Source organism: Columba livia, chromosome 16 (assembly GCF_036013475.1).
Source record: "Columba livia isolate bColLiv1 breed racing homer chromosome 16, bColLiv1.pat.W.v2, whole genome shotgun sequence".
Lineage (NCBI taxonomy): Eukaryota > Metazoa > Chordata > Aves > Columbiformes > Columbidae > Columba > Columba livia.
In genome coordinates this window covers 2,090,926-2,118,299 of record NC_088617.1, presented here as the reverse complement: position 1 = coordinate 2,118,299, position 27,374 = coordinate 2,090,926, and the positions used below count along the sequence as shown (strand labels likewise).

The following is a 27,374-nucleotide window of genomic DNA, read 5'->3' as shown; positions in this document are numbered from 1 at the left end:
CCAGCTGCCTTGTCCTCTCTCCTACAGGACCAAGTCCGTTTCCTCCATGTCAGAGTTTGAAAGCTTGCTTGACTGTTCTCCCTACCTCCCTGGAAAGACCACGCCGGGGCTGGGTGACCATTCTCGGGGCAAAAAAGCGTCTGCAGCCGCCCAGCTGCTGCCCAACGGGATCCGGGACAGCGCCGACATTCTTCCCTCAAACTGTACATATGTGAATATTGAGCAACCTGGCCCCGACAGCTTGGCCAAGGAGAAGCTGGGCATCTCCTCCTGGGACTACTCACGAGCAAGCAGCCTCTCCGGCCATGATCCAGCACAGAAACAAATGCAGAGGAGCTACACGGCGCCTGACAAGACGGGGATCCGCATCTACTACAGCCCGCCGGTGGTGCGGCGGCTGGAGGCACCTCTGGTGCACAACAAGGAGGGGAAGATCATGATCGAACCCGGTTTCTTGTTCACCATGGCCAAACCGAAGGAGCCGGAGGAGTCAGCCAGTGCCGAGAGCACCTATAGCCAGTGGCTGTGCAACTTCTCCAAACAGCAGCGGGAGCTCCTGGATGGTGGGACGGTGGAGAGCGCGGTGCCAGCGGTGCCCCGCTTCCCCTCCTCACTGCACGACCTGGAGATCTCCGGCAACATGAGTGATGACATGAAGGAGATCACCAACTGCGTGCGGCAGGCCATCCGCTCCAGCTCGCTGGAGAGGAAGGTGAAAAGCACCTCCAGCCAGACGGTGGGGCTGGCCCACGTGGGGACACAGACCATCCAGACGGTGAGCGTGGGTCTGCAGACTGACCTGCCGCGTGGCAGTGGCGTGCATGGCAAGAGCTGGTCCCCGCGCAGCTCCTCCCTCGTCTCCGTGCGCAGCAAGCAGATCTCCTCCTCCCTGGATAAGGTCCATTCCAGGATCGAACGGCCGTGCTGCTCCCCAAAATACGGCTCTCCGAAGCTCCAGAGGCGGTCTTCCTCCAAGCTGGATGCCTCCAAGGACAGGAGCCTCTGGAACCTGCACCAGAGCAAGCAGAATGGCTCCGCGTGGGCCCGCTCCACCACCACCCGCGACAGCCCTGTCCTCAGCAACATCAACGACGGCTTGTCCAGCTTGTTCAGCGTGGTGGAGCACGGCGGCAGCACCGAGTCCATCTGGAAACCAGGGTGCCCTGAAAGTGGCCGGGCCAAGCCTGAAGCACCCAAGTACGGCCTCGTGCAGGAGTTCTTCAGGAACGTCTGCGGGCGGGCACAGAGCCCCACAGCCCCCCCAGAGAAGAAGGAGGCTGCTGGGGAGGAGGGCGGCAGGAGAGCTGAGCACCCCAGCCTGGCCACCCACCACCCATCCGAAAATATCTCCCGCGTCTTGAACAAGAAAGTCCTCAAGCAGAGCAGCTGCGAGGACCCCAAGCCCTCATCCCCTGGCCAAGGGAGTAAGGACACAGCCCTGCGGGACCCCGACCTCATCTCGGCCATGGCCAGCGAGGTAACGAGGCAGGGTGACCCCCGGGGTGTCCCACCGTGGTGGGGAAAGGGGTGCCCAACCCCTCTAAACCCCCCTGTGCCCTGTCTATCTTTGCAGGACATGGCGTGTGACTGCAGCTCCCAGTCCCTCACCTCCTGCTTCGCCCGGCCGTCCCGCTCCGCCATCCGCCATTCCCCCTCCAAGTGCAAACTGCACCCCGCGGACCCCCCCAGGGCGGAGGAGAAGCCGGGGGGCTTGAGTGAGTGAGGTGGGGGCCGGGGGACGCAGCCTGCCTGCTTTCCACTCTCCTGCTGGAAATACACCCGTGCTGGTGCCCCGCAGGGGCCCCTCTGGGAGGCATTGCGGGCGCATCTGTCTCCTAATCGTCCCCTCGCCCCCGGGGGACGCTTATGAAGCAGATGTGGAGGCTGCTGGTAGCCCCGGGGTGCATGGGGACATCCCACCGGGGTGGCTGCTTCACCTCCCGCCTGCACAGAGACCGGCTCCCTCGGAGCCACTGCTGGCAATGGGGGGTCCTCACTGGTGCCGACCACCCCAGAAGTGTCAGCTGAGACCCCGCCGTGCAGAGGGGGCTCGCCAGGGCCCCGAGAAGGGGAGAGCAGCTGGGTGCGGCTGCTGGTGTAGATAGGGCAGGGCGGGGGTGACGCGCGGCAGGGACACTGTGTGGATGTGATGGATGGAGGCGCAATGCCGCGTTGGGTGGAGGGTGCTGGCTCCAGCCGCTGTGGCCGCTGCCAGCGCTGCCCACACATCCCTGCCAGCACCATTGCTGCGCGGTTGCATCAGCCGCGGGGCCGCACGTGCTCCCTGGGCAGGAAGGAGGCGGGGAGGGTCCCTGTGGTCACCCACGCTAGGCTGGGGGGGGCCCTCCCTGGCCACTGTTCTGCTCTGGAGGGGCTGCTGAGGGTCCTTCACTGCTGGGAAGGGGCTGGGTGGCCTCCCCGGCTCCTCCAGCTGCAGGGACGGGGACACCGGTGCACAGCGTGGGGCGAGACAGTGTGTGTGCACTCGTGTGCGTGCGATCTCCTGCTGCCATCCCGAGGGGCCACAGCTGTGCTGCCCCCTCTGTTGCACCCACCCCTCTGCCTGGGGCCACTTGTAGTTATTTGCTCCTTCAAGTGCTGAATATACATATTTCTTTTTTTTTTTTTTTTTTCTTTGTTTTGTTTTGTTTTTGTTTCTCCACTTTTGGCTCTGCCCAACTCCGGACAGCCTGCAATGTAAAACCAAGTGCTTTTTAAAAATACCGAAATGAGCTACATTGGAGATGCACCAATTGGATTAAGAGATTGTGGGCTGGGAGGCTGCAGCGTGGCCGGCGGTCTGCACCACACGTCCCTGGGTCACCACCAGAAAAAGCCTTATCTGGGGAGGGAGGAGGCAGCAGCCACAGCCCCCGCAGCGGTGCAGAGCTCCTGGGGCTGGGGGCTGCGTCCCAGCCCCACACAGAGCAGCGGTGGTTCCTCTGTGCAGGCCCAGGAGAGAACAGCAATTTCAGAAGCAACTGCCTGACCTATTTTCGAGCTGTCTGCCATAGGGGCCAGGCAGGGATTCACCCACATGGAGCTGCCTACAGGTGCCCGCACCTCCTGCGCTCTGTGCGTGGCTCTGGGGCTCTGTACGTTGCTCCAGGACCTCTGTGCATTGCTCTGGGGCTCTATACATTGCTCCAGACGCTCTGTGTATTGCTGTGGGGCTCTGTACACCGCTCCAGGGCCTCTGTGCGTTGCCGAGTCCATGTACACTGCTCCAGGGGCTCTGTATGCTTCTCCAGGACCTCTGTGCATTGCTCTGGGGCTCTATACATTTCTTCAGGGGCTCTGTGCATTGCTCTGGGGCTTCATACACTGTCCCGGGGTCTCTGCGTGTTGCTGTCATCTTGCAGCTTCACGTAAAAGCTGCTCCTGCTGCGGAAGCTGCTGCCCCCTCCCGTCCAGCCGCACGCTGCCCGCAGCAGGCAGCTGCATCACTGCCACGTCGCAGCCTCCGTCAGCATCTCTGCAACAGCCGCTCACTGCCTGTGTCTCCGGACACACCAGCATCAACCAGGGCCCAGCAGGCCCAGCACCGATGGCCTTTTGCTCCTGCGGCGCCTGTCCTGCCCCACGGGGACCCCGGTCACCCAGGTGTGGGACACGCGGGGCCGGCGCTGCCCACCCTCACCAGCAGCCGGGGCCGGGTGGCATCCCTGCCTGCCACCGAGAGCGGGGTCCCTGCACCCCGGCAGGCACAGCGCTGCCCTGGGCAACCTCCTGCTGTACATAGATCCTTTCGGAGTGGTTTTTTGCATTTTCATTGATAAAGAGGGGTTTTGTTTTTGTTTTTAGGGTTTTTTTCTTAATTATTATTTTTAAAGACTCTCTACTTTTGGAATGTGGTTTCTCATTTTTACAACTGCCTTCTAATTATTTGTAATATTGGTCAGTTCTGTCTTATTCTGTAAATAGTGGTGCTGGGCATTACCCGTGGGGGCAGGGGATTCACACAGGCGATGGGGAAAACTTCTGGAGGTGTGGAGGTGGCTGATTCCGCCCCAGCCCCCACGCAGCCTCTGGCTCCCATCCTCCCCCCGACAAGTCCAAGGCACTTTGGGCAAAGCCACGCTTACCCCTGCCCTGTCCTCCTGCTTCATCTCGCCAGCCCAGGCCAAAGTCACATGAAGGGCACCTTCTGCCCTGACGATGGGCCCCATGCTGTCCCCCCCGCACCATGCCTGCTTGCCATGTGATGAATAAAGGCCCTGCAACCCCTCACCCGTGCCCTTGGTTCTGCCTTCCTGGGCTGCGGCAGAGGGACAATGATATCTGTCCTGTCTGGGGAACTGGTGTGGGGTGGCTGCGACACCCGTGGGTGGGGAGATGCATCTAGATTCTGTCCCTGCTGTCCTGCCAGCTGCCCAGTTCACACATGGTATCTGATCCTCTCTCCCCAATGCGGTCCCTGTGTGCTGACCCCAGCTGTGCCACGCCACCACGGCTCCCTGTCATCACCCATGGGTCCTCCATGGCTGTCAGCCCACACTGGGTTCCTCTTGGCTCCACGTTATTCTTGTGATGATGCTGGTGCTTCTCACGCCTCCCCCTTCCCATCCTGTCCCGCTCACCCCAGCCTGCACGCAGACCCCACACACCCTTTCCCATCGCTGCTTCTGGCTTCTTGCCCTTGTGCCCCTCATCACCTGCAGATCCCAGCCTCCTCCAGGCTCACTGCATTAAACTGTCCCTCCCTGAGGTCCTTCATCACCCACCATGACCGACCCCTCCTTTATTTTTCCTTTATTTTTCATCCTTTATCTTCTCCCCATCTTTCTTCATCCTCTTCTACCTTCTCCTATTTCCTTATCCCCCTCATCCACCTCCACTTCCCCCAACTTAAGAGCCATCCTCACTTCCCACCATTGCCCTGTCCAACATTCCCATCATGCCCAGTCCTGCCCCCTCTTCATTACCTTCTCTATTTCCAATCCCCTTTATGCTCTTCTGTTTCCCACTGTGTCCTCCTCTGTCCTCCCCTATGTCCCACTATTCTTCCCTCCTCTTCTTCCTCCACCTCAATCTCCCATTGCCTCCTTGTTCTTCACCATCTCCTGATCTCCCATCTTCTTTTACCACCCATCATTTTGCCATCTTCATCCTCTTCTACCTCCTACTCTCCCCCATCCCTCCTCATTCCTCATACTGTTGGGGATGGGACATAGGGCGAGGTTAGATGGAGAACCAACCTCCCACCCCATCCCTACTACTCAAGGCAATTTCATAGTACAGGTAATGGCCACGGCTTGCAGGCTGGGAGGTTCATCGTGGACATCAGGAAACACTTCTCCCTAGGGCTGGTGCAGCTGGAGCTGCTCACTGGGGAAGTGGGAGGATCTCTGTGTTTGGAAGGTTTCAAAATTCAGCCAGCCAAAGTCACCAGTGTCTTCATTTAGCATTAGCAATAAGCCTTTTGGAACAGGGAGCTTGACCAGAGCCCCCTTGGGATCCCTTGAAACACACAAATGTCTGGGAGACTTCTCCAAGCAGAGGAGAATTTCCAAGAGGGGCAAGAAAGGCCAGTCATGGCTTTGAATGCAGTGCTTGGGATGCTGCAGGACGTGAAGAACCATCCCTGCCACTTTCAGCTGATCCATGGTGCTCAAGCAGGACCACCCCATGCTGCTTGAACAGGACCATTCTGTGCTGCTTGAGCAGACCACCCTATGCTTCTTGAGCAGGACCACCCCATGCTACTCGAACAGGACCATTCTGTGCTGCTTTAGCAGACCACCCTATGCTTCTTGAGCAGGACCACCCCATGCTACTCCAACAGGACCATTCCATGCTGCTAGTGCAGAACCACACCAGGTTGCTTGAGCAGGAGCACTCTGTGCTGCTCCAGCAGGACCATCCCACACTGTTCAAGTAGGACCACCCCATGCCGCTCGAGCAGGACCACTCCAGGCTGCTTGAGCAGGATCATCCCTTAGAGCTTTAGCAGTACCACTCCAGGCTGTTCAAACAGGACCATCCCAGCTGCTTGAGTACCATGGGTCAGGCCAAAGTGGCTTCCTGAGCAGACTGCCAGATCCCAGGCCAGTGAGGTATGAGATGACCTCCTCAGACCCGAGAGCCAGGGACACTAGAATCGTCTTTGTTTTCCTTCCCTGGGGCTGGGCCATGCAGGGACACGGTCATCCCCTTCCAACAGCCTTATGGCTGCACTAGGACACAAGGCTGCTGGCGCTGCTGCCAAGGGGAGGACAGGTCTCTTCTCCGTACCGAGGGAGCCCCATATCCTGAGGGACCTGCATGCAGGGCCTGTTCAGAGCATCCGGTGTCACTAACGCACAAGGGCCACTCAGCATTTGCCTTGTCATGCTGGAGGCTCCCAGCCATCCCATGGAGGGGACCCTGTCCCTTCCAAGGTGATGTGTCTGAAGGACTGTCCCACCCAGTGCAGGCAGGGACAGGGCAGCCAGTGTCTTGAGAGTGTGGGGGTGACATTTGTAAAGCGTTCCTGGCTTGTTAATCTGGGGGGGGGGTGGAGGGGATTTGCTACCTGTGTTAGAAACTAGCTGAACTTACGTGTCTCCCCAAGCTGGATTTCTTATTCCAAACCTTCAAACTGTTGTATATTGTACTGGGATTTTTACATTGAATTATTGTAGAAAACAAAACTTTAAATCAAGTCTGTTAAAAAATAAACATTAAAAATCTATATGAAAAAAATAAATAAAAGCTATCTCCAAGTCCTCTTCTTACCAATGTGACAGAGCAGTGATGTGTCTCCAGTAGCAGCTTTGCTGTTCCCAACCCTGCTTGTCCCTGGTTTGCCACAGCCCCTGGTGACACTGACTATGGTGAAGACATGTCTCCTGTGGCTTTGTAATGTCCTGGGTGACAATGCAAACAGCCCTCACCTCCCTATCTGCCTGATTCTGTGGAAAGCCTGACCCCCGGTGCGAGGCAGCACAGGGTGTCTGTCGGTGGCCCCCTCAGGTCGGCAGAAGTTGTGTCCCCACCGCAGGGCAGGGCACAGTTGATGCCACAGTAAGCAATGCCTGAAGCCCTGTTGTGGGGTGCTGAGGACATGGCTGGGGTGGGACAAGCTGCTGCCTGTCCCCACTGAGTCTGAAGGCATCTCCCAGGTGAGTTGCCTGCTGCATTTCACAGAATCACACAGAATCACAGATGGAAAAGTCCGACGTGATTGGGAAAAATTCACAAGTTTCGGACCATCTCGGAAGGGTATGAGCTTTTCCTTTTGTGCCATGCTGGGCGTATCAGAAGGTGGAGCTATGTGCCCTCCAGCACGTCCCCTGCCTCGTCTGTCGCCCCTTAGCGTGTTGTTGGTATATAAATCGCAATTCACCTTATCACCTTATCCTGAGTGGCCCATCTCCTGCAACAATGTTTGAGGCGTGATTCCTTTTAGCCTTTGACAGTCCTGGGGCTGGAGGAACCGGTTTTTGGCACAATGTTTGAGACAAGTCTTTCTAGCCTCTGACAGTGGTAGGGGACAGTGCAGTGATGTGCGTGCCCTGGCCCCACGGTTGGGCACAGCCAGCCCAGTGCTGCACCATGAGACCCGGCTGCAGAAAATTCCTGCCAGTCTCCAGCATCGCTGCCACCTTGGAGCCTGCATCGCTGCCACCCTGGAGCCTGCATCGCTGCCACCTTGGACACTGCATTGCTGCCACGTTGGAGCCTGCATCGCTGCCACCTTGGACACTGCATTGCTGCCACCTCAGACCCCACATTCCTGCCACTGCAGCCCCTGCATTTCTGGCACTTCAGTCCCTGCATTTTTGGCACTACAGACCCTGCATTCTGACACTGCATACCCTGCATTTCTGGCACCACAGACCCTGCATTTCTGGCACCGCATACCCTGCATTTCTGGCACTGCAGGCCTTGCATTTCTGGCACTGCAGACCCTGCATTTCTTGCACTGCATACCCTGCATTCTGGCACTGCAGACCCTGCATTTCTGGCACTGCAGGCCCTGCACACTGGCAGCACGGGCTCTGGCATGGCGGGGCTGCAGGGCAGGCAGCTCATCGGCAGAGGGCACGCCGCCGTGTCTGCTCGCCCAGGCTGTGCTACCTGCAGGACACGGCTGCTCCATGGCTGCAGTCACCGAGTGCCCCAGAGCTCCAGCTCCCTCTTACTGCTCAATAAAACAGGGATAAAAGAAGGCAGCTAGGTTTATGGGTGGGCAAGGACAGTCTCTGAAGCCTGGGGACACCTATGAAGCCACATGGGGATGTCAGTTATTAAACTCCAACCTCTCTAACATGCCACTGATCAAGGCACCATCTCTCCTGAGCCCTGTTTCCCTCCCTCTGCAGTCTGGGCCCCTGCCAAACCTCTTACCAACCTGGCCCCTCTCTTCCAGAATGAAAATAGCAGCAACCAGCAGAGCTCAAGTAAACAAATGAGTCTCTGTGAGAAGAGAGTGCATCTTTATAAGGTTAATTGGCCCCATCTAGGAGACAGATAGACATTTTCCTGTGGCTAGATTGCTCAAAAAGCTCATGCAAACAGCAGTAACATGTCTCCTGGGTTTGATTTATAACACTGATTGCGTTACTAGCTCATCTACATGTAAAATGGTTATGAATATATTGTCTGTACTCTGCAGAGGGCTAAATTATAAGGCTCTGATATTCATCAGCTACTCTTTGAAGCTTAAAACAGCCTGAAATCCAGAGGTCTCTCTCTCTCCCAGTGACAGCAGAGGCAGGAGTCGGATGGCTCAGGCTTGATCTTTGTGTTCAGCACAAGCTGGCGTGTTTTAACACCTCAGTACCCCAATAGCTGGGAACAGCAGCCGGAGGGGAGGGTGGCTGCTTGACCCAAAGGCTGTGGAGCGAGCCAACGTGTGTCAGATCCCGGAGCTGTGTTGGCACGAGCAGGTACATTTACAAACAAAGGAGCTGGCAACTCCCAGCAAGACTGAAAGGCTGTTATCATGGTGCTGATTAAAATTTCCCCTGCAGCCAACGCAGAGGCGGTGTTTCAGCAGCAGGGAGACGTGCAAGCTCTGGTGTTTAACCATGTTCCCGCTATGTGCTGATTCATTCAGTACAAGTGAAGGGTGACCCAGCCTGGCCAGGTGCTGAAAATTAGTGTAGAAAACCCCAGCAGGAAGATCCACAGCTCAGTCCCATCTTCTCGCCCCAGCTCCTCCAGCTCATTGTGGCCTCGCAGCTCCCAGGATGCTGCTCTGGGGATCCACACAGCACCATCACCGGTGGGAGAAGGAGGGTGCGTTCTCCTTTTACAGGTGTGTTGTGAGAGACGATGCATTTGCTAATCAGGCAGCTGAAGCACAACAACAAGATCCCCGAGTCCCAGCAGCCTGTACTGGGCAATGCAGGAGGGAGGGACAGCTGACGGGTGGCAGGGACATGGTGCTGTCCTGGCCTCATGGCTCGGTACGTCCTGCCCGCAGTAGGCAACAGTTGCTGGGAAGAAATCATACTGTCACTGAGCCTGGTAGAGAATTTCAGCTTGACAAAGCGCTGAAAGCAAAAAGCCAAATAGAAGGAAACCAGAAGGTGCCTCGCAGATCTGCAAACCACCTCTTAGTCAATGCCAGGGCGCCCATCCTATGGCAAGGAGGGCGATGAAGCATTTTCCTGGCAGTGGAGTGAACTATGGGCCCCTGTCCTGACATGTGGGGAGACAAAAGTTTTATTAGAGAGCTGCCAAGCCCTCCCTGTAAATGCAAAATCCTCAAGACTAAGGCTGCTAAAACCAAGGGCTGACAACTCATACTAGAAAATGTTCAGTGTGAGGTGGCTTCTGAAATGCTGGGTTTGTTCTCCTCAGGAGAGGATGAGTGCACTTTCCAGTTGGGGTGCTAGAAAATGTGCCATGTGTACCCCAAAAATCATGGGGCTTTGCCTGGACCACGACTGCAAGGGGATTGCTGGAGGAATGCAACTTCTGTAGCTCCTGGAGAGCTTCAAAAATACGTGTGCCAGGGAGCCCACACTGCAGGGGAAAAATCACTTGTTCACCAAAAGCTTCTTTTTATAATAGGGAGACTGGAGGTAACAATAGCACTGGCTGGTGGAGGGAAGCACGTTGCAGGGTTTGGCTGTATCCATACTGCATCTGCCCATGGGGTGAGCCTGGGCTTAGAGACCAGTGGTCCGAGGCTGAAACTCCAACAGGGAATGTGCTAAAATTGGGCATCTGGACGGGTGTGGACTTATGTTGGAGACTTTGCCTTCACCTGTTTGGTTTAGTAGTCGAGACAGAAGTGCTGTACCCTAAGATCTAATGATTCCTTCCTGCGATTTCTTGGTTAATAACAATGAAATGAATAACATGAGGCCACCCTGCAGCTTTCCAGGACAGTGATTTCATGGCATATGTCTAAGGAGGCTTTGTTACATGTGCTACAGTGCAGTATGAGGGTGGCTGACCTATTCAGGGTGTAAAACCTGCTGAGGTCATGCTGGAGAAGTGTAGAAAGCATGTCTGGAGTGATGCTCCCATGGAGGGATTTATCGTCTGAACTACTCCTGGGTTTCATCTGGGAGGAAAGCAGCTACGTCCTCCCAAATGGAGCCACAGAAGGAACTTTGCCCACAAGCAGTGAGGGCAGCCAGCAAACTGAGACCAGAGCAGGGAACTGCAGCATCTATTGGCACAGTTGTGCCTTTTGAAACCAGGAAATGTCCTTACTGGAAAATACATGCCAACACCAGCCACTTTTGTCTGTAAAACTGATTATTTCCTCTTTGTTGGTGGGAACATTGCATGGAGTGTACAGCAATGTTGCAAACCATGGAAAACACCGAGGGTCCTGGAACAGGTTGTACCTGCTTGCTGATACCAGGCCACTGCTCTCCAGCCTGCAAAATATTGCGCTAAGTTCAAGGTTATGGGCTTTTATCTTTTGAGCACTCCTTGGCCCCAGCCCAAACCACCACAAAAACTGCCTGTGGCTCCACAGCAAGTTGGCTCCCTGGGCACAGCAGAGTTTTGCTCAAAGGGTGGATATTCTCCATTGAAAAGGAGATGTTCAAGGTTTCAGCAGCCTGCCTAGGCAATGCCATCAGGGCAGCCCGGCTCGAGGCAGGAAAAGTTAAGGGGTGAGCTGAGAATGGTTCTGCTGCAGGAGGCACCGCCACAGGCAGATCCTCCCTCTAAGGCCAGACTCCCAGAATCATGTTGGTCCCTTGGGAGACCACAGGTCCAACCTCCTGCTCCAACAGGGCTGGTTGCTCAGAGGCTTGTCTGGCTGAGTTTGATTATCTCCAACGGCTGAGATGCTGCTGTCACTTTGGGCTCCTGTTCCAGCATTTGTCTGTTGTGTTGTTGAAAAAAATGTTTCTCATTAACTAGACAAGATCTATAACATTTTTTGCAGAGGGAGTGGTGCTTGGGGAACTGACACAGCTCACTATACTCACCCAGCCAGTCAGTGGTGGGGAAGTGGAGTGTTGTGAATCAAAATGAAGGTTGTTTTCTGCGTGGCCATGACCTCTGAGCCTGTTTGGAAGCTGGGGAAGGAGGATTTCATCAATGGTGCCCTGGCCCGTTCCCTGGGCTTGGCGAGGCAGCACGGACTGTCCCCGAGGGGACACACAGCAGTAATGGCAGGGATATGGCTGATTTGGGTGAAATGACTGAAAGGGGGACACCACTGGTAGGAGGAACAAAAATCTTCTACAAACCACTAGGCCTAATGTAACAAGAGTAGCCACAGTGTAATAGGAATTTACTAGAGAAACAATAGCTCTATAGAGACTGGACCTGGGGCAAAGTGGGATGTCCTTGGTCTGCAAGCTGGACACGTGGAATGTTCCACTAAATGAAGAAAGAGCTACATGACTTTTGCTATATAGTAGCACAAAACAACAACACACATTGCTCAAGAGATCGGGGCAAGGAGCCAGCGCTGTGGGGGCAGCAGGCTGTGAGGATATTGGGGACACTTAGAGACCCCAGTGAAGACCCTTGAATACCAAAGATGGACTTGTAGCAAAGGGCGTGATTGTGTAAATAATTATGTTTAATGCATGAGCTAAATGATACAAACAAATGAATGTGCAATAGGTGTTTGTGATAAACACCAAGAAGCGCGAGTCCTGTGCTCTCAATTAGGGGAACGATCCTTCAAGCATCTGGCACGCTGCAGTAGAAGTGCAGCTTTTTAACACTTGCAAAACAGTGTCAAGGAGCCTTTTTGCCGACTTTTTGGTATCACCGCTGCCATAGGTGGCGTGGCTGAAGGGAGGACACGGCTGACAGGAGGACACGGCACTGATCGAGGGAACAGGGCTGACAAGGTGACATGGCTGACGGGGTGGGGACACCAGTAATGGGGAGCACGCGGCTGACGGGGGACACAACTGGTGGGGGAACATATCGTGTGGGCGGGACATGGCTGACACGGGGACATGGCCGACAGCGACACGCCGCCCACCGCCGGGTGCTGCCGATCCCCGGCCTGCCGGGCGGGCTCTGACAGAGCGGGGCGGCGCTTCCCCCGCCGCCGGGAGGGCGGACCCGCCGCCTGCGCCATCCCCGCCCCCGGCTCCGCGCCGCTTTGAAGCGGGCTCGGCGGTCGCCCGCCCGCCCAGAGCCGCCGGCGCCCCGCCATGGTGCTGCCCGAGGAGCAGGCCCGGCTGTACCGGCCGCGGCCCGAGCTGCTGCCGGCAGCGCACGTCCCCTCGCTGCCCCACTACGAGCGGCTCTACCAGCGCTCCGTGGAGGAGCCGCACGGTGAGCGCCGGCGGCAGGAGCCGCGGGCCTGCCCGCTCCCCCCGGGGAAGGGCCGCGGCGGGGCGGGGAGGGCCGGGGAGCGGCTCCCGCAAGGCTCCGGGGGCAGGAGCGGGCGTTGGGGCCGCAGTGAACCCCCCAAAGTGGGGTGCAGGAGCCGCCCCTCCCGTTCCTGAGAGCGGTGTCTCCCCTCGCCGTGCCGGCTGCTGGGTCACGGGCTCCGCACGTTGCCTTTGCAGAATTTTGGGGTGACATCGCTAAGGAGTTTTACTGGAAGAGTCAGCACACGGGACCCTTTCTGAAGTACAACTTCGATGTGACGAAGGGGAAGATCTTCGTGGAGTGGATGAAAGGGGCGACCACCAACATCTGCTACAACCTCCTGGACAGAAATGTCAATGAGAAGAAGCTCGGGGACAAAATTGCTTTTTACTGGTAAATTTCTGTTTGTTATTGCGTAGAAGGTGTGTAAATATTATGATGAAATATACAAGCTGTGTTGATTTCTACTGAGGTGAATTAAAACGTGGCAACACCTGAGAGACTTTAATTTTTACATAGGTACAGCAGGTGTTTGCTTTCTGGGCACTTGAGCTGTGCAGTGGAGCTTCTCTGCCTGCCTGGGATGCACTGGAGTGGCCCAGCGCGGTACTGAGGAGCTTGTGACTTCCAGCCCTGCCCTTGTGGTTTTGTACCTGCCAAAAGCCGTCAGAGGGTATTGAGGCAGGTGCCGTAGTTCCCCTGTGAAGCAGGTAGATGTGGGTGGAGATATGGGATGAGGAACAGCCAAAAGCAAATTAAACTTACATCTGCTGTTTTCATGTTTTGTGGGTTTGGCAAGTTTCCACTCCTGTGGCGGAAAGGTTCTTCTAAAACCTGAGCGTATATGTTGATTCCTTGCACTTGAGTGTGTATAATGCTGTGAGGTTCTCAGAGTGTCTGGCTTTGCTATGTTACCTTTGGGAAGAAAAGTTAGCTTCCATCCCTAATCTGTGGTGTGTTTGTTTTGAGTGTGTTGTTTGTTTTTTTACTGAGTAGTTACTAGTTTGAAAAGCCACGTGAAACTTGAAATTTTCATGTTGATGCAAAACAGGTTTCCCCAGCGACTGGTGAGATCCAGAACTAACGTTCCATGGCAGAACGAGCTCAGCTGGCGCTGCAGCTGTGTCCCCAAACTGAGAACAGCACCTTGCCCACCTGTGCACACGTTTAGGTTGTGTCGGTGTGACTGCGTGTGGCAGCAGAGAAGCAAAATGAAATATGCAGCATGTAAGGATGCAGTGACTTGCTGGGTTTTGGTGAATCCCTTCAACAGGGCAGCTGGAGTCTTGCTGCCGTTGCAGTAAACACACCAGATGCTCTAACAATCAATGACTGTGCTGCTCTAGGTGATTTTGTGCAGCCAAAGAGTCGTAACTTGTGGCAGGCATAAAGGTGACTAGAAGCTACCCTGCTAGAGAAAGGTATTTGTTTACACCAGTGTAGTTCTGGCTGTGACTGCAAAATTGCGTTTACACTAGGGTTTCTATCCATACATGTAACGACTCAGTAAGAGAACTACATTCATTGCCTAGCAAATAAACATTGATAAGATGCAGATGAAATGGTGGAAAGTATTTACTTCCTTGCTAGTTAAATGCATTCTCTAGCTCACCCAGAGGTTAAATGATTGCATCTTCTGAATGAAAACTCCTTTGTAAGCTCATTCAGGTAAAGGGGTGCTGGCAAAGCCATTTGGCAGGCCAGGGCTGGCAGCTGTGCTGGTTTTTATGGAGGGAGTGGGTGCGTCATTCTTCTCACACATAAATCTTTGGGTGACAGCCAGGCAGCAGCCAACAGCTCTAATTTGGTCTTGGTGAAGGTTTTTCTTGTTAACTATTCTGGCAGCTTTTGTAGGGATATTTGTGATGCTGAGCAAAGCTTGCAGCCAGTATTAAAATGGTGAGTGTCTGTCAGTCGTGGTGTTCACAGTGCTAAAAGATACAGTTTCTCTTCCTCCTTAGCAGGCAGTTTTCCCTGACTGTTTTGAGATAAACTCTCCTAGTGTGGTTCTGTCACAAGTGACCTGGCACTGGGGTGTCTGGAGCCGTCAGCTGGGGACGTCGGAGGGATGGAAGAGACACTGGATGCGATGAGTGCGGTGCTGACCTGTGAGCTTGTGGCACTGGGGTCTGGAGCAAGCAGAGCGAAGGGTTGCGAGTTGTAAATGTGTTCTTCAAGGAGCATGTATGTGCTTCTCAGGACACATGCTTTTCTTCCATAACCTAATGTAATTGCTGTCATCTTGTCCTTTTGCATTTTGTGTTTAACACTCTATTGAATGAGCCCACTTTGCTAAAATACTTGAGACTTGTATGACTGTATGAAAGGTCAAAAAAGAAATGAGAGCCTCTGGAAGCCAAAGAGGATTCCTGGGAAAAACTTGGATTTAAAAACAGAAATACCTTGGCCACTTGCTTGCTTCTAAGAAAGTCTATAGCCTGTTAGATGGAAATAGGTGTTGAGATTATACCAAGGTATCAGTGACTGCCCAGTTATATGAGAGCTTTGGAAAGATATAAGATCATGGTCTTCGCTTTCAGAGAGGAGAAATTAGTGAAAAAGTGAATAATGTTTCAAGGCATTGTTGAGTGTCCCTAAGAGATATGTCCTGAGGACTCAGAGCTGCCGTGCGCTGCCAGCTGTGTCTCGAGTTCTGCATGGGCTGGAAGGTGCGAGCAGTGTTCATCCCCATCTGTTCTGGCCAAGAAGCTGCTCTGGAGGTTCCTGCACCACCGCCATCCTGGGGCTGCCCGATTGGCTCTGCTCTGAGCCTCTGAGCCTCTGATCCCAAACCACACGCAGCACAGAGGGCAGTACACGGGATTGCTTCATGCTGCAGAACTCGTACTTTACTGTCATGGTATCGTCCTCCTGGTGCTGTCAGGACTGTGTAGTTCAACAGGACCATCCTGAGTCCATAGGAGACACTTGAATTTTTCCTGTTGGCTGTTTCATTATGTTTTCTCTTGCTGCTTGTGAATGTTACAAGTATTTCTGTTTCTGCTGCTTTTGATTCCTCTTTCTCTGTTTGCTATTGCTGATGTGGCCTAAAAGAGGAACAGGAAGCTCCAGGAAATGCTTCTGATAGAAGTGCTGCTCTCAAAAGCGAAATCTTTCACAATCGTGTGGAAAGGCTGAAGTCAACGCTGTGGTTGCTGTGCAGGTAGATACCTGCGGTGGCTTTCGCAGGCCTTGCAGGTGAAGTGCACTGGATAAACTAGCTGGGATGCTGAAGGCGCTTGCAGGGACTTAAAGCATCACTGAGGACCTCACCGGTGATGGAGAGAGTTAATTAGAGTGGGAACACAATGTGCCTTCTCTGTGCTGTAGCCAATACCCGTGTCGCATGGACAAACCCTTAGTTCTGTGCTGAAGTGCCGGTTAATCATGTCATATAAACATTAGCCTGGGCAGCTTGTGGAGGTAAAAGTATGACCAGGTGGGGATTCAAAGAACAACACTGGTTACAAAACTCTTTTAATTAGGCTCTGGGGTGTGAAGGTGCATGGATGAGCCTGTTCCCCATGTAACCTGTGTGTAGCTGAAGCACTAAGTTCTTGCCTTTGTTTCTCAAACCGGTCACCCCAGTTGCGGTACTGGTGGTACCTGTTGGGATAGGGATGGCAGGTAGAGCTTTGCACGCTGGTTTGAGCTTTCTGTAGCCTGGCTACGTGGGCTGGGCGGAGTGTTCCTGGGTTTTCCCATCTTTTGGATGTTGTACCCATTTTCTGCGTTCTTAGGTTTGCATATGAAAAAAAGAGGGCTAGAAAGGAGAAACAAAGATAGTAAAAGCTACCAGAGCTTACTGGAGCTTTGTTTAAACAAAAGAATAACTCTGTATGGTTCCCATTGTGGGTCTAGAACAAACACAACATGCGAAGAAAAAATGAAGATGTGTTTTTCTTTTTCTTTTTAAAAAGGTGTAATAAAAGATTTAGGAGCTTGTAGCTGTGAGATTTCTTCCAATAAATCTTTCTGTAAGGAAAACATAAAACCCAACAACAACTATAGGGCTTATTAAAACAAACAGAAAACAATGCAAACCCAGTCGAACAGTAGACACCACACCACACAAACCCAGAGTTCAGAGCACTCTTAGGCCTTTTAATTGGGAAACTGGCAACAGTTTTTGGACAGCAGCTTTCCAGAGAGGATGCTGAGTGTCAAATGCTGTTTGGGTCATAATGTGCTGCTGGGGCCCCATGGGACAAGGCCACCCTGCTGGTTCCTGGGTCCCTGTGGCTGCACCTTGATGTGGTGGCAGTACCTCCCCATGGAGTTCTTCATGCTGGGATCTGCCATCCCGGAGTCTAAAGCTGAAGTTGGATGAAGCTGTGTTGCAGTTGCATTTCTGCCGGAAGGGTCTAGGTGTCTTCTGTTTGCAGCAATAATCGTACATTAAAGTGTGAAGAACGAAGTGCTTGGGCTCCATAACCAGACTCTTTAGAAACCTTTGCAGATATCAGGCTTCCATTACTGTTGTGCACAGATGCTGTGACTGAGGATGCTGGCTGTTAACATCCAGACTTTCAGAAGTGCCTATTTGTGGGCAGCTTCTATGCGATGCACTCAGCCTCAGGACTTCCTGTGCCAGAGCGACTCCTCATTTCTTTAGTAACTTCCTGGATGACTTGTCATACCGACAATGATGCAGCCTCTTTCAACGCTGTTCTGGTAGTGGAAGCACATCCCTGAATCACACGGTTTGTTTAAAGAACAAAAATTCACTGCTGGGAAGGTGGTTTTTACTGATTCCCATTTGCAGACGTGTGCCTGTGGGCTGCTGAGAGCAGTCAAAGAGATGTTGCAGGTGCTATCAAAGGGTCCTACCCAAAGCTGCTGCTCAGCCGTTACTACCAGGAGGGATTCCTGCCATAGGGGAGCCTGAGTAAGCTCTAGGGCAGTGAGAAGCGTCACGGAAAAGTTCCATGTGTTTGGTTTATGCTTAGTGGCACTACCCAGGCTCAGCACAGCTCCTTTCCCTGATGAGGACTGTCCATAGGAAATGGGGTGACCCCACTCAACCCAAGAATCAGAGAGGCTTTCTGGGGTGCATCCTCAATAATCTATGTCATCTCCCCATCAACTGTGCTGAGAGTGGAGTGATAGATTGGTGGTCTTGGCAGATATTAGTTATTCTGGAAGCATTGCTGGACAGTACAACGCTCTGCTTCTGGAAACCAGTCAGATTAGGTGCACCTAAAGTAGGTAATAAAATACAGTGAATGTACTTGTGTTTTATTAAGCTACAGATATTGTACCCTCCTTCAAGGGCAACTAAATGTGTAAGAGCAGCAAAATACCTTCTTCAGGCAGGTGCTGTCCATGGTCTTCCTGTGTGTGGGGTGTGCTGTGAGCCGGGGGCTGAGCACCACGTTACTCAGACAGCTGGCAGGCACCAACTCACTTGATAATCGTTTTTCCCTTCCGAGGGCTGACTGGGAAGCGGAGCCTGACTCAACCCTGTCAGGTACGCACACTGGTTTGCAGGGAAGTGCTGGGGAGGATGGTTGGTTTGATGTTTTGGAGGTGTCAAGCCCTGTTCTGGCTCTGCAGAGCCTTTTCTGCCATGGGATGAAGGGCAGGCGCGGAGAGCAGGCAAGTGCTCTCAGCCTCATGCTGTTCTGCTCTGCAGTGCAGTGAAGGAAGGGGACAAGGATTGAAGGTTGGTGACCACTTGATTACACAGTGCCCCTGTGGTCTCCTCTCGTTTTGCCCATTCAGATGCACCCCTGGACTTTGTGCCTCTGCAGGAGGGCGTTCAGCATTACTGAAGATTTTCTCTGGAAGTAGTTTTTACTGAGCTCAAATAACCCGTAGTCCTGGTCCTGTAGGCAGAGTAGGGCTTCTGTACTCTGTTAAGTCAAGTCTGTAATGGAAGCAAGCACTTGGGCAGCACTGGGGTGGTTGTCCCATGGCTGGGCAGTAAGGAGAGAGGTTGTGTAAACTCTCTGTCTTCGGAACACGCACTGGCAGCAGCTTCGTACAGCTTTCATTTGGGTTGTGTCAGAACTGTTGCTCCCAGCCTTTTGCTCTGAAACCCTTAGTAGCTGCTACTGGTGGGGGTACAGTACCATCTATATAAATGCAAGGGAATATCCAGGAAGTATTTGACCAGATAAACAAGTTGGATGTCAAGAAGCACCCAGGATTAGTTGGCATGTGCCCAGAGGACTGCGGGAACTTGGATGTGGAATTGCAGAGCTGCTGGCCAGGGTGTGCAGTGTGTTATTGCAAAGGGCTGCTGTGCCAAGGACGGGGAGGTTGCCAGCCCCTCTCCCTCTAGAGAGGACAACAAAGGGGGTCCTGGGAACCAGTGAATCTGACTTGCATCCCTAGTGGGACAGTGAAACCGAGTCACTGTGCACAGACCCGTCAGCTGGGAAAGGTGATGGAGCCGCTGTGAGGTGCTGGCAAACCTACCAGAGTGCAAGGCGAGTGGCACTGGGCGCACGGGTATGGCTGTTTCCAGATCGCCTTCCTGAAGTTTCCCACAAAAGGTTGTTCAAGAATGTGATTTAACTGTGAATGAAAGAAAGGTCCTTCTATGGAGCTGGTTTAACCTTACCCTTTGCTTCCTCGCTTTTAATGGTCACTTTTCAGGACGAGCAGCAGGCCCCCCAAGGATCAGTGTCGCAGCTGAACTGCTGATGGTGGACAGGCTCATGTGCCCTCCATAAACAGCATCTCCTGGAGACAAAACACCAGGCCTTGGATCTGACCCAGCGTGGTATTTTGTTTTAGTCTAAGAGGTTCTTGGCTGAGCTGCTGTGAACATCCCAGTGCAATACTGCCGTGTAAATGAGACCGGTGGTGGTGTTTATGTTCTTCTTTAGTATCTTTTCCTTGTGCTGCTCGTTGCTCTGACAGAGGGTCTGTTGATTCAGCACAAGAGATTTAATAATTTTTCATTAATTTCTTCTTAGACCCCTGTCTTAAAACGTTGGCTTATACCCTGTCCAGAGCCGCCTTTCTGCACCGTTCTGGGTGTGTGGTTGCACAGTAAATACCTCGGGAGTGGCGAGGGCTGTGCATGCCAAGACAATAGCTCCTGGATTTTCCCATCTGTGAAACTTGTATCTTGTAATGCTGGCAGATGTTGCAGGAACCTTGTTATAAGAGTAGTTTACTTACTGTTAGGAGGGGCAGCGCAATTATACAGTGATGGTGCGTGGTGAATATTGGCAGGAGAATTGAAACTTGGGGCGGATGAATAGAGTTCATGGCCAGAGAGGGTGGTGAACTCCCGTATGGACTCAGGTCATGGAAGATCAGAGCCTTCAGTTTGCTCATTGGACTAGAAAACCTGATTATTTCATTTTAGCAGTGTGAATGGCTTGTGCGTTCTCCCCAGCACCCTGGTGTGAATGGAGCAGAAGTGGACAAGGACTCGGGCTCGATGTGCACAGGACTTGCTCCAAGTAGGGGCGTTTACAGGGGACAAAGTGATCACGCTTTGCCAAAAGAGGTACAGCTGGGTGCTTGTTCCAAACCCGGCATCTTTCCTGTGGGTAGATGCGTTTGTGCCTGCTGGCCTTTCTGTGCCCAGCGCTGTCAGGCTGTTGTACTGATGGACAATGCTTTGACAAGACCTCCTGGCTCCCACCACCGCTGTGAGCCTGTCTTCTCCAATGCCCAGCCCTGCATCCGGAGCAGGGTTTCAGTTCTCTCTTTGCATTTCTGCACTTCACTTGTTGTAAATGTCGAAATGTTGTGTGATATGAAACCGCGAGCACTGGCCAGTTCCCTGTAAATTCAAAGCCTATTGTTTTCGCAGATGTCACCTCCGTTTTTTGGGGGAATCCCTCAAGGAAATCGGTGGCCTTCCTCATTACTTTTTAACACCCGGGTTTCTACTACTGAAGCATGTTTTGCATTTCTATTGCCACTGACCATCTTCTATGAGATGTTCCTTGTATAGAACGATACGATAGTCCAGCAGGTAACGCTGGCCATCACCCGTAGAGGTTTCTGAGGCATGAAGTTGGAGTGTCCACCAGAAGTTTAATTTCTTATCATGGCCTTGATGGATGTTGTTTGAACCTCCATTGAAATCAGCTTGCCTGGCTTTCAGTGTCTTGAAAATTTGGCAGTGAGCTCCATCCAGAGATGCAGCATTTCCCAAACTGGGGTGTTTTCCAGCTGCAGGCAGCTTGTTGAATATTTTACTTCTAGGAGCTTCATCCAGGATATGTTTCGTGGCCCAACTGCAAATTGTTTAAACAAGGAGTTAGCTCTTTTCCCATTGATGTGGTAAAACTAGTCCACGCTCCTCTGAAAATATTACTGAGGGTAAACCTCTAAAATGCTTCCTCTTGTGTCAAGCTCTTGCATTCTTCTGCAGCATTCTGTGCATTTGGCTCGCAGGGTTAGACGTGCTGGCCAAACTTGGTGACCTCCTGAATGACTCTTGCGTATGAGCTCTGTTGCAACACAATGTAATCGTTCTGTTAAAAAAAACAACACTTTAATTCTTTTTTCAATTTGAAAATCCTAACCTTTCCTCTAAATAAAATAGGTAAAAAGCCATCATTTTTCCTCATTGGCTTTTCTCCTGTTTTGTAAAATACTTAAGAAAGTAAGAACATAATTAGCTAGTGCGTATCCTCTTGATTTGGTGGTTACTCAATATCAGGCGAGTAGGAAAAATGCGAAGCCCCAGAGGAGCAGAATTCCCCTCGCTGCCCAGCAAACACCCGTCAGCGCCGGGTGGGTATTTACATGTGCTCTGTATTACTTGTGCACTGCCTTATTTTGTCATATGTCACAAAATCAGAGTAGATTTCCCTCAAAGAGGGGCTTGCTGACTGCTGTCCATCTTGTCTTCTCTAAAACCGTTACCTGTGAGTGTTCTGGCTCTCGGATGTGAGCTCAGGCTGTACAAATCCATCACGGTGACTTTATTCGCTTGCTGGTGTTGGCTGATGAACCAGCCGCAGTGTAACCTGGGGGGTGTCAGTGCCTTTAGAGATGTCAGAGCATCCCACAGTCCAAAGAAAGTGGATTTTAGGGTGTAGATTGGCAGGTGAGTGAGAAAATGAGTGGGGATTCTGGAGAGCCAAGAAATAAATGTTCTGTTTTGTTTTTTTGGAGCAGTGTCCACCTCCAGCTGGGCTCCGTGCTGCAGAGATTGCTCAGAGTGTGGTGAACAGTGGCCGGACTGCACAAGATATATTCTTTCATTAGTTGCCTCTGGTACTTGTTCAGGTTCTGAAAGGCTGCAAATAGCAAGAGTAGCTGAGAACGTATTGAGTGAGCAGGAAGGACTGAAAGATTGATGAGGTTTTTCCTATGGGACGCGAGCAGCCATGCAGGGTGTCGGGTGTTTTCTTTGTAGGCTGTGTTTCCATTTGGCTATTTTTAAAGGTGATCAGAAGACTGATTCCCTGATTACAGAGCCCAGTGTCCCTTGAGAAATATGCTCCATTTTAGCTGTTTTGTAAAATAAAGGCACAGTAATGCCTGTGTTTGGGTTGGTTGGGCATCGGGGGCTCTGCTTTGGCACGGCACAGTGCTGTTTCCCAGCCTGCTGGGGGTTTCTTTACAGCAATAGGAACTCATTCATCCCAGGTACATGATCAATTTTTAATTGAGATGGTTTGCCTCAGAGATGGACTTGACAGTGGAGCTTTGTTAGGCCCAACCTATGTGTATGGAGGACACTGGAGGGGAAAGTCATAGGGTGGTTTTAATACAGGTCTCAGAGTTAACTGTATGGGTTTAGAAAGTGATGCTGTTAAATTGATAAGATTCTTTTCACTGGGATTCTGTTGTCAGGTTTACTCAACGCTGTCCTCTCAGTGCTGCCAAATACTTCTGCACACACTGGGACAAACCTTTTCAGCAGCCCCTCCCAGGCTGCGCTCCAGCATTACACAACTTCTTTCCTGATCCTTGTCATGATGCAACAGGATTTGAGCAGGACTGCAGAGGCCGTAGCTTTCTGGTAAACCTTTTACTCATAAAACCTCTCAGCCTTCCCAGAACTCCTCTGGGTACTTGCTGCCATGCATTACTGTGGTGGGAGATCGGTGATGTTACGCACAGGCAGGGCTGGGCAGTCTGTCCTGTTATTATGTAATGTTCTCATGAAGGGTTTTTGCAAACCCAGTTCAGCCTTCCCAGCTCCTTCCTGGAGCTGATGGTGCAGACCCTGCTGGAGACTGACGGACCTGGGGGGTTCAGCTGGAGAACAGGAGCTGAGGGGAGACCTTCTGATCTCTGAACTGTCTGAAAGGAGCTTGGAGCCAGGGGGGTCGGGCTCTGCTCCCCAGGAACAAGCACCAGGAGCAGAGGAAACGGCCTCAAGTTGCGCCAGGGGAGGTTGAGGTTGGATCTGGGAACAATTTCTTCCCCAAAGGGCTGTGGGGCATTGGAACAGGCTGCCCAGGGCAGTGCTGGAGTCACCATCCCTGGAGGGGTTTAAAAGGAGTTTAGATGAGGTTCTCAGGGATGTGGTTTAGTGCTGGAGTTAGGTTAATTGTTGGATTTGATGATCTTGAGGGTCTCTTCGAACTGAAATGATTCTATGACCCTTGTGCTTTGGGTGCTCTGCTTGAATGTGTCTCCATATTAAACAATCCATGCAAATACAAGCACTTTTTTCTGATGAAATGGTGACTTCTTCCGATTATCTTGCACAGCTGGTGTCTCTGAACTTCACATTTCAATGTAATCTGCTTTCTCAAGGACATATTTTAGAGGGCTCTCTCTACTCAGGTGTTGTTCCTGTGTCAGATGTGATACGTGAGGCTGGGGATGGAGTGAGAAATGGCATTTTTTGCAGTTTTGACGGCAGCCGTTCCCAAACTATCAAGCTGTCTCCAGGCGGACCCATCTTCAGGCTGCAGATTTGCTGGCTCTCCCGAGAGCAGCCGAGGCCAGATGGCAACGGGAGGCCCGGGAGCAGCTGACGGCCGCGGGAGCCGATCACGCAGCCCCCGGGTGCCAGCGCAGGTGTCGGAGGGGCCGGGGCTCTCGCTGTCCACGCGACGCACACGTGAGCCCGTTCCCCGGGTGGCCGAGCTCCGCCTGGCATTTCAGCTGCTCTAATTCTGGACGCGGGGCAGATGGGGGGCCCGTGAGCCCGTCTGGCTGCCCCCAGTGACCTTGCACGTGCGGAGCAAAGGTCCAGCAGGAGCTGGAGAACCTGCTGTTCCCATCCCGTGCTCCTCATGCAGAAGTTCAGACCTGTGCTTAAGATGGATTTTGGGCTCTGAGCGTGTTTTAGATCAGATGGCGCCAAAGATGTTTCGGGGCAGACATTCCCACAGACCCCATCTCTGCTTTGCTGGCTCGCTCTGATTCCCTGCTGCAAATTATTCCTGTGATGTTGCGTCATGCTAGAACGGGCCCTTTCCCTCTTCCGACACCTTTTTCAAACTGCGTTTTCTTGAGGCTGTTTTCCAGTAGCTACATTGCAGAGCCTTTTTCCTGCATTAAGCAAAACTGCTCTGTGGGCTGCCGTCACCTCTGCTGCTCTGGGAATGAAACCCGGTGGCTTTGGGATGCTTTGCTTTGCTCTGAAAACTTGTCTTCCAGGTGCCCCACAGTTCAGCTGTGCTTGGTGACTTTGGGTTAATGCTTTTATTTGAGGGTGATGTGGTTACAGGAGCTTAGAGGAGAAACTTAAATGATCTTCAGCCCTGTTAGTCCTCAGTGGGAGCATGTACAGGGGTCACATGGGCTTTGTGCCTTAGTTTGCTTTGGCCTGTGATTTTTCTGTTCCTGACTCTCTGTGGGTCGGCAAATGGTCTGGCAAGTCTTGAAAACTTGTAACCCTCCACTTGTTTGGCTTCATTTAATAATTTTCTGCTGTACACCAGCTTCTCTTAGTGGTGTTATAACCCTTGTAAACGTAATTATCATTGGCAATTACCTTGGAAACCATAATTCCCACTGATGCAACCTGTGCTTCCTGCAGCTCCCTGCAGATGCTGCAGCAGTGTTGCACAGGGGAGCTGTATTAATCCATTACTCAGGTTATGCAAATTATTTTTATTTAGAAATCTGGTAAAAGAGAGAGACCAAACAGCATTGCTGATTTGGTTTTGGGTCAGCTTTTCTTTGTCCATTTGGGTGCTCTGTAGCAGGTTAAGAAGGTACCTCCCCTCCCTACTGCTTGTTATCTCACAGCTGAGGTGGGCTCTGCTCACTTGGATGGGCAAGGTAAGGCGCTCTCAGTTACGTGATGAGTGGTTGAAGCCGTCCCCTGCTTTGAAGAGTCCTGTAGTCAGCCCCGATGCTTGGCAGAGCACAGAAACTTCTTAACCTGCTTTGACACAAACACCCAGACGTGCATCTGCCCGCGACTCCGCTCGCCTGCGCTGCTGCTCCGCACCCCTGACCACTGCGCAGCATCAATGCTTGAGTCAATGTGGCTCTAAAGAAATGTTCACCTGCTCCTGCAAATGACTTTCCCTACCACACAGTGTATGTACAACATTAAGTCTTTCGCTAGACCGTGTGGTCACTCTAACACGGAAGCTTAACCTTGATTTAGCTACATGGGCACCAGGTGAAGTGGGTCTATGGCTCTGCGTCTGCCAGGTCTGACTCCCAGCTGAGCAGGTGGTTGGTCCATGAGTCTCCTGTAAGTGTGGTCGTGCCACAAGTGTTCAGGTTCCCACCAAGTTTTCTCCCTCCCTTGCCCAGGGTGAATTCTCCACGCGATCGTTTCTTGCTGAGGTGCTGGTGGGGCCGCTGAAGGTTTGTGCTATGTGGGTTTTGTGCATCACGGTGCCTCTTCAGAAGCAGAGAGAGCCCATTATTTTAACTGCTGGCAGAATGGAGCAGTTTGAGAAGTGCTCTGTAGAGCCTCTGCTCCCTCTAAGATGTTGACAGGGACCTATTTTGTGTGGTCCTTGGCACCACCATCCTGCCCACCACTGTGGTGATGTCCCTGATGCCCTTGGGCTATCTAGTCCTTGCAAGGAATGGCTGCAGGTAGCTACAAAGCTGTCTGCTCTGCATGAAACCTGGCTTGTTCATCAAGGCACCGATGTGGAGGAGAGAGCCTGCATCAAGAAGTCCCCAGTTGTGCATCTGTGTGTTTAGTTTAAAGGCCATGCATTTACTTAGTCGATGGGTGGTTCAGCTGAGACCATCTGGCCAAAAAATGCCTTTCTTCAGCTGAGCGAGCACACAACACGCAGTATGTAAAACATGAGCTTCCCAAGTGCTAAAAAACTCGCATACATTCCTGCTGTGACCCAGATGATACTGTAAAATTTTGCATTACTACTTGCTAAATGCAGGACTCAGTTTGAGGGAGATGAGGAGAACATCAGACTCAAACTGTGTTTCACCATCTATTTCATCTAATGATGTATCTGGGAAGTTTGGGGAGCTGAAAATTGGTTTTTCCTTTCAGAAGAAAGCTTGCTGTTAAATCAAAGATAGCATGCTAGCAAACGCAGCAGTGCCGCTGCCAACCATTTTCATCACCAGTTCTTAAAAGAGATATATTTGGGGGATGTTGGATTCTGCAGGGCTTGAGCTGCACGCTGTAGGTATGGAGGTGAGCGCTGCAATCATGTTTTCAGAAACATTATTTTTATTTCCTTTACAATTTAAATTGAATTTCAATTTGAGTCTGTGTGAGAGGCTCAGGACTGACAGCTCTTGCTTATATCCCATGCCGATGGGAAGATGCTGCTCGCAGAACTTTGCTGCCAGGAGTTTACAGGCTGGCTTTTGACGCACAGAGCACTTGGTAGCGTGCGAGTGGGCATTCCTGTAAATGCCCCGTCTAAAATACATAATTCTCTGGGCTTTTGTGCCAGAGAAGAAGACAAAGCAACCTCTGAGAGCTGCCGCAACCTGCTGAGTGTGGCTGTGGGCACTCCAGACTATTTTCAGACACTGGGAGACATAAAGCACTCATCTGCTCCTGCAAGATTGCTCGGGGGCCTTTGCTGGAAATGCAGTGAAAGGAGGAGTCCTGTCCTGTAGAAACGTGGATGTGACTCATTTCACATTAAGCACAAGATCATCTTAAAATCCAGAGCCTGAGGTTTGCCCTGCTGGTGCTAGTGGAACTCTTTCACTGTCACGCAAATTAACGGAAAGGACTTTGAAAATCTTTGCAAAACTTTTACTTTCTCTTGGACTTTGCCTTTCTCCTGCAGTGCCCCACGTGCGCTGGCTTTGAGGACAAGCCTGGCTGCGTTCCTTGGTCTGAATTTCCTTCCCGAAGCCCAGTGAGGAGGAGGACCTGCTGTACTTGAGATGCGCCTCTCGTGTGCAGGGGGAGCAGGGACATCCGAATGGTTCCCCACATCTGGGTGGCTCCAGGCAGGTCCGTGTCCCTCAGGGGCACCGTGTGTGGTGGCTCTGCAGGGCTGCACACCCCAGGACCCGCAGTTTGGTGTGTCCTGGCTGCAGTCTCAGCAAGTGTTTGCTGCTCAGTGCTGCCTTTTACGAGGGCTCTGTCTCCATCCCACCAGCAGCCCATCTTGTGGCAGCAGCGACCACTCCTGAAGCAAACTGGCACTTGCAGAGGCCAGTTTGAAGAGCGGGGCATGGCAAGGCTCCGCTGGAATCTAAGAAGATGCATTAGAAATGCGGCCAGGGAGTCAGGGAGCTGACATGTCCTGGAGTGCAGGATTGCGGGGTTTTTGTTGGTGGTTTAG

The 27,374-nt window shown here is 52.3% G+C and overlaps 2 protein-coding genes across 7 annotated transcripts in view; both read left to right on the top strand.

Annotated features, from left to right (window-relative positions):
- The window catches only part of MTCL2 (microtubule crosslinking factor 2), a 28,802-nt gene extending 22,086 nt beyond the window's left edge, over nucleotides 1–6,716 (top strand). For 4 of the 5 annotated variants that reach the window (XM_065031853.1, XM_065031856.1, XM_065031855.1 and 1 more), the window contains 3 exons: nucleotides 28–1,477; nucleotides 1,574–1,715; nucleotides 2,690–6,716. In XM_065031853.1, the coding sequence (XP_064887925.1) occupies nucleotides 28–1,477; nucleotides 1,574–1,715; nucleotides 2,690–2,718 (1,621 nt within the window). In that variant the 3' untranslated portion in view covers nucleotides 2,719–6,716. Of the gene's footprint in view, nucleotides 1–27; nucleotides 1,478–1,573; nucleotides 1,725–2,689 lie in introns of all 5 variants that reach the window. The other variant, XM_065031851.1, reaches the window with a different exon arrangement.
- Nucleotides 6,717–12,486: 5,770 nt separating this feature from the next.
- Nucleotides 12,487–27,374, top strand: part of ACSS2 (acyl-CoA synthetase short chain family member 2) — a 32,699-nt gene continuing 17,811 nt past the window's right edge. For both annotated transcript variants that reach the window (XM_065031847.1, XM_065031846.1), the window contains exons 1-2: nucleotides 12,487–12,702; nucleotides 12,939–13,134. In XM_065031847.1, the coding sequence (XP_064887919.1) occupies nucleotides 12,579–12,702; nucleotides 12,939–13,134 (320 nt within the window). In that variant the 5' untranslated portion in view covers nucleotides 12,487–12,578. The remainder of the gene's footprint in view (nucleotides 12,703–12,938; nucleotides 13,135–27,374) is intronic.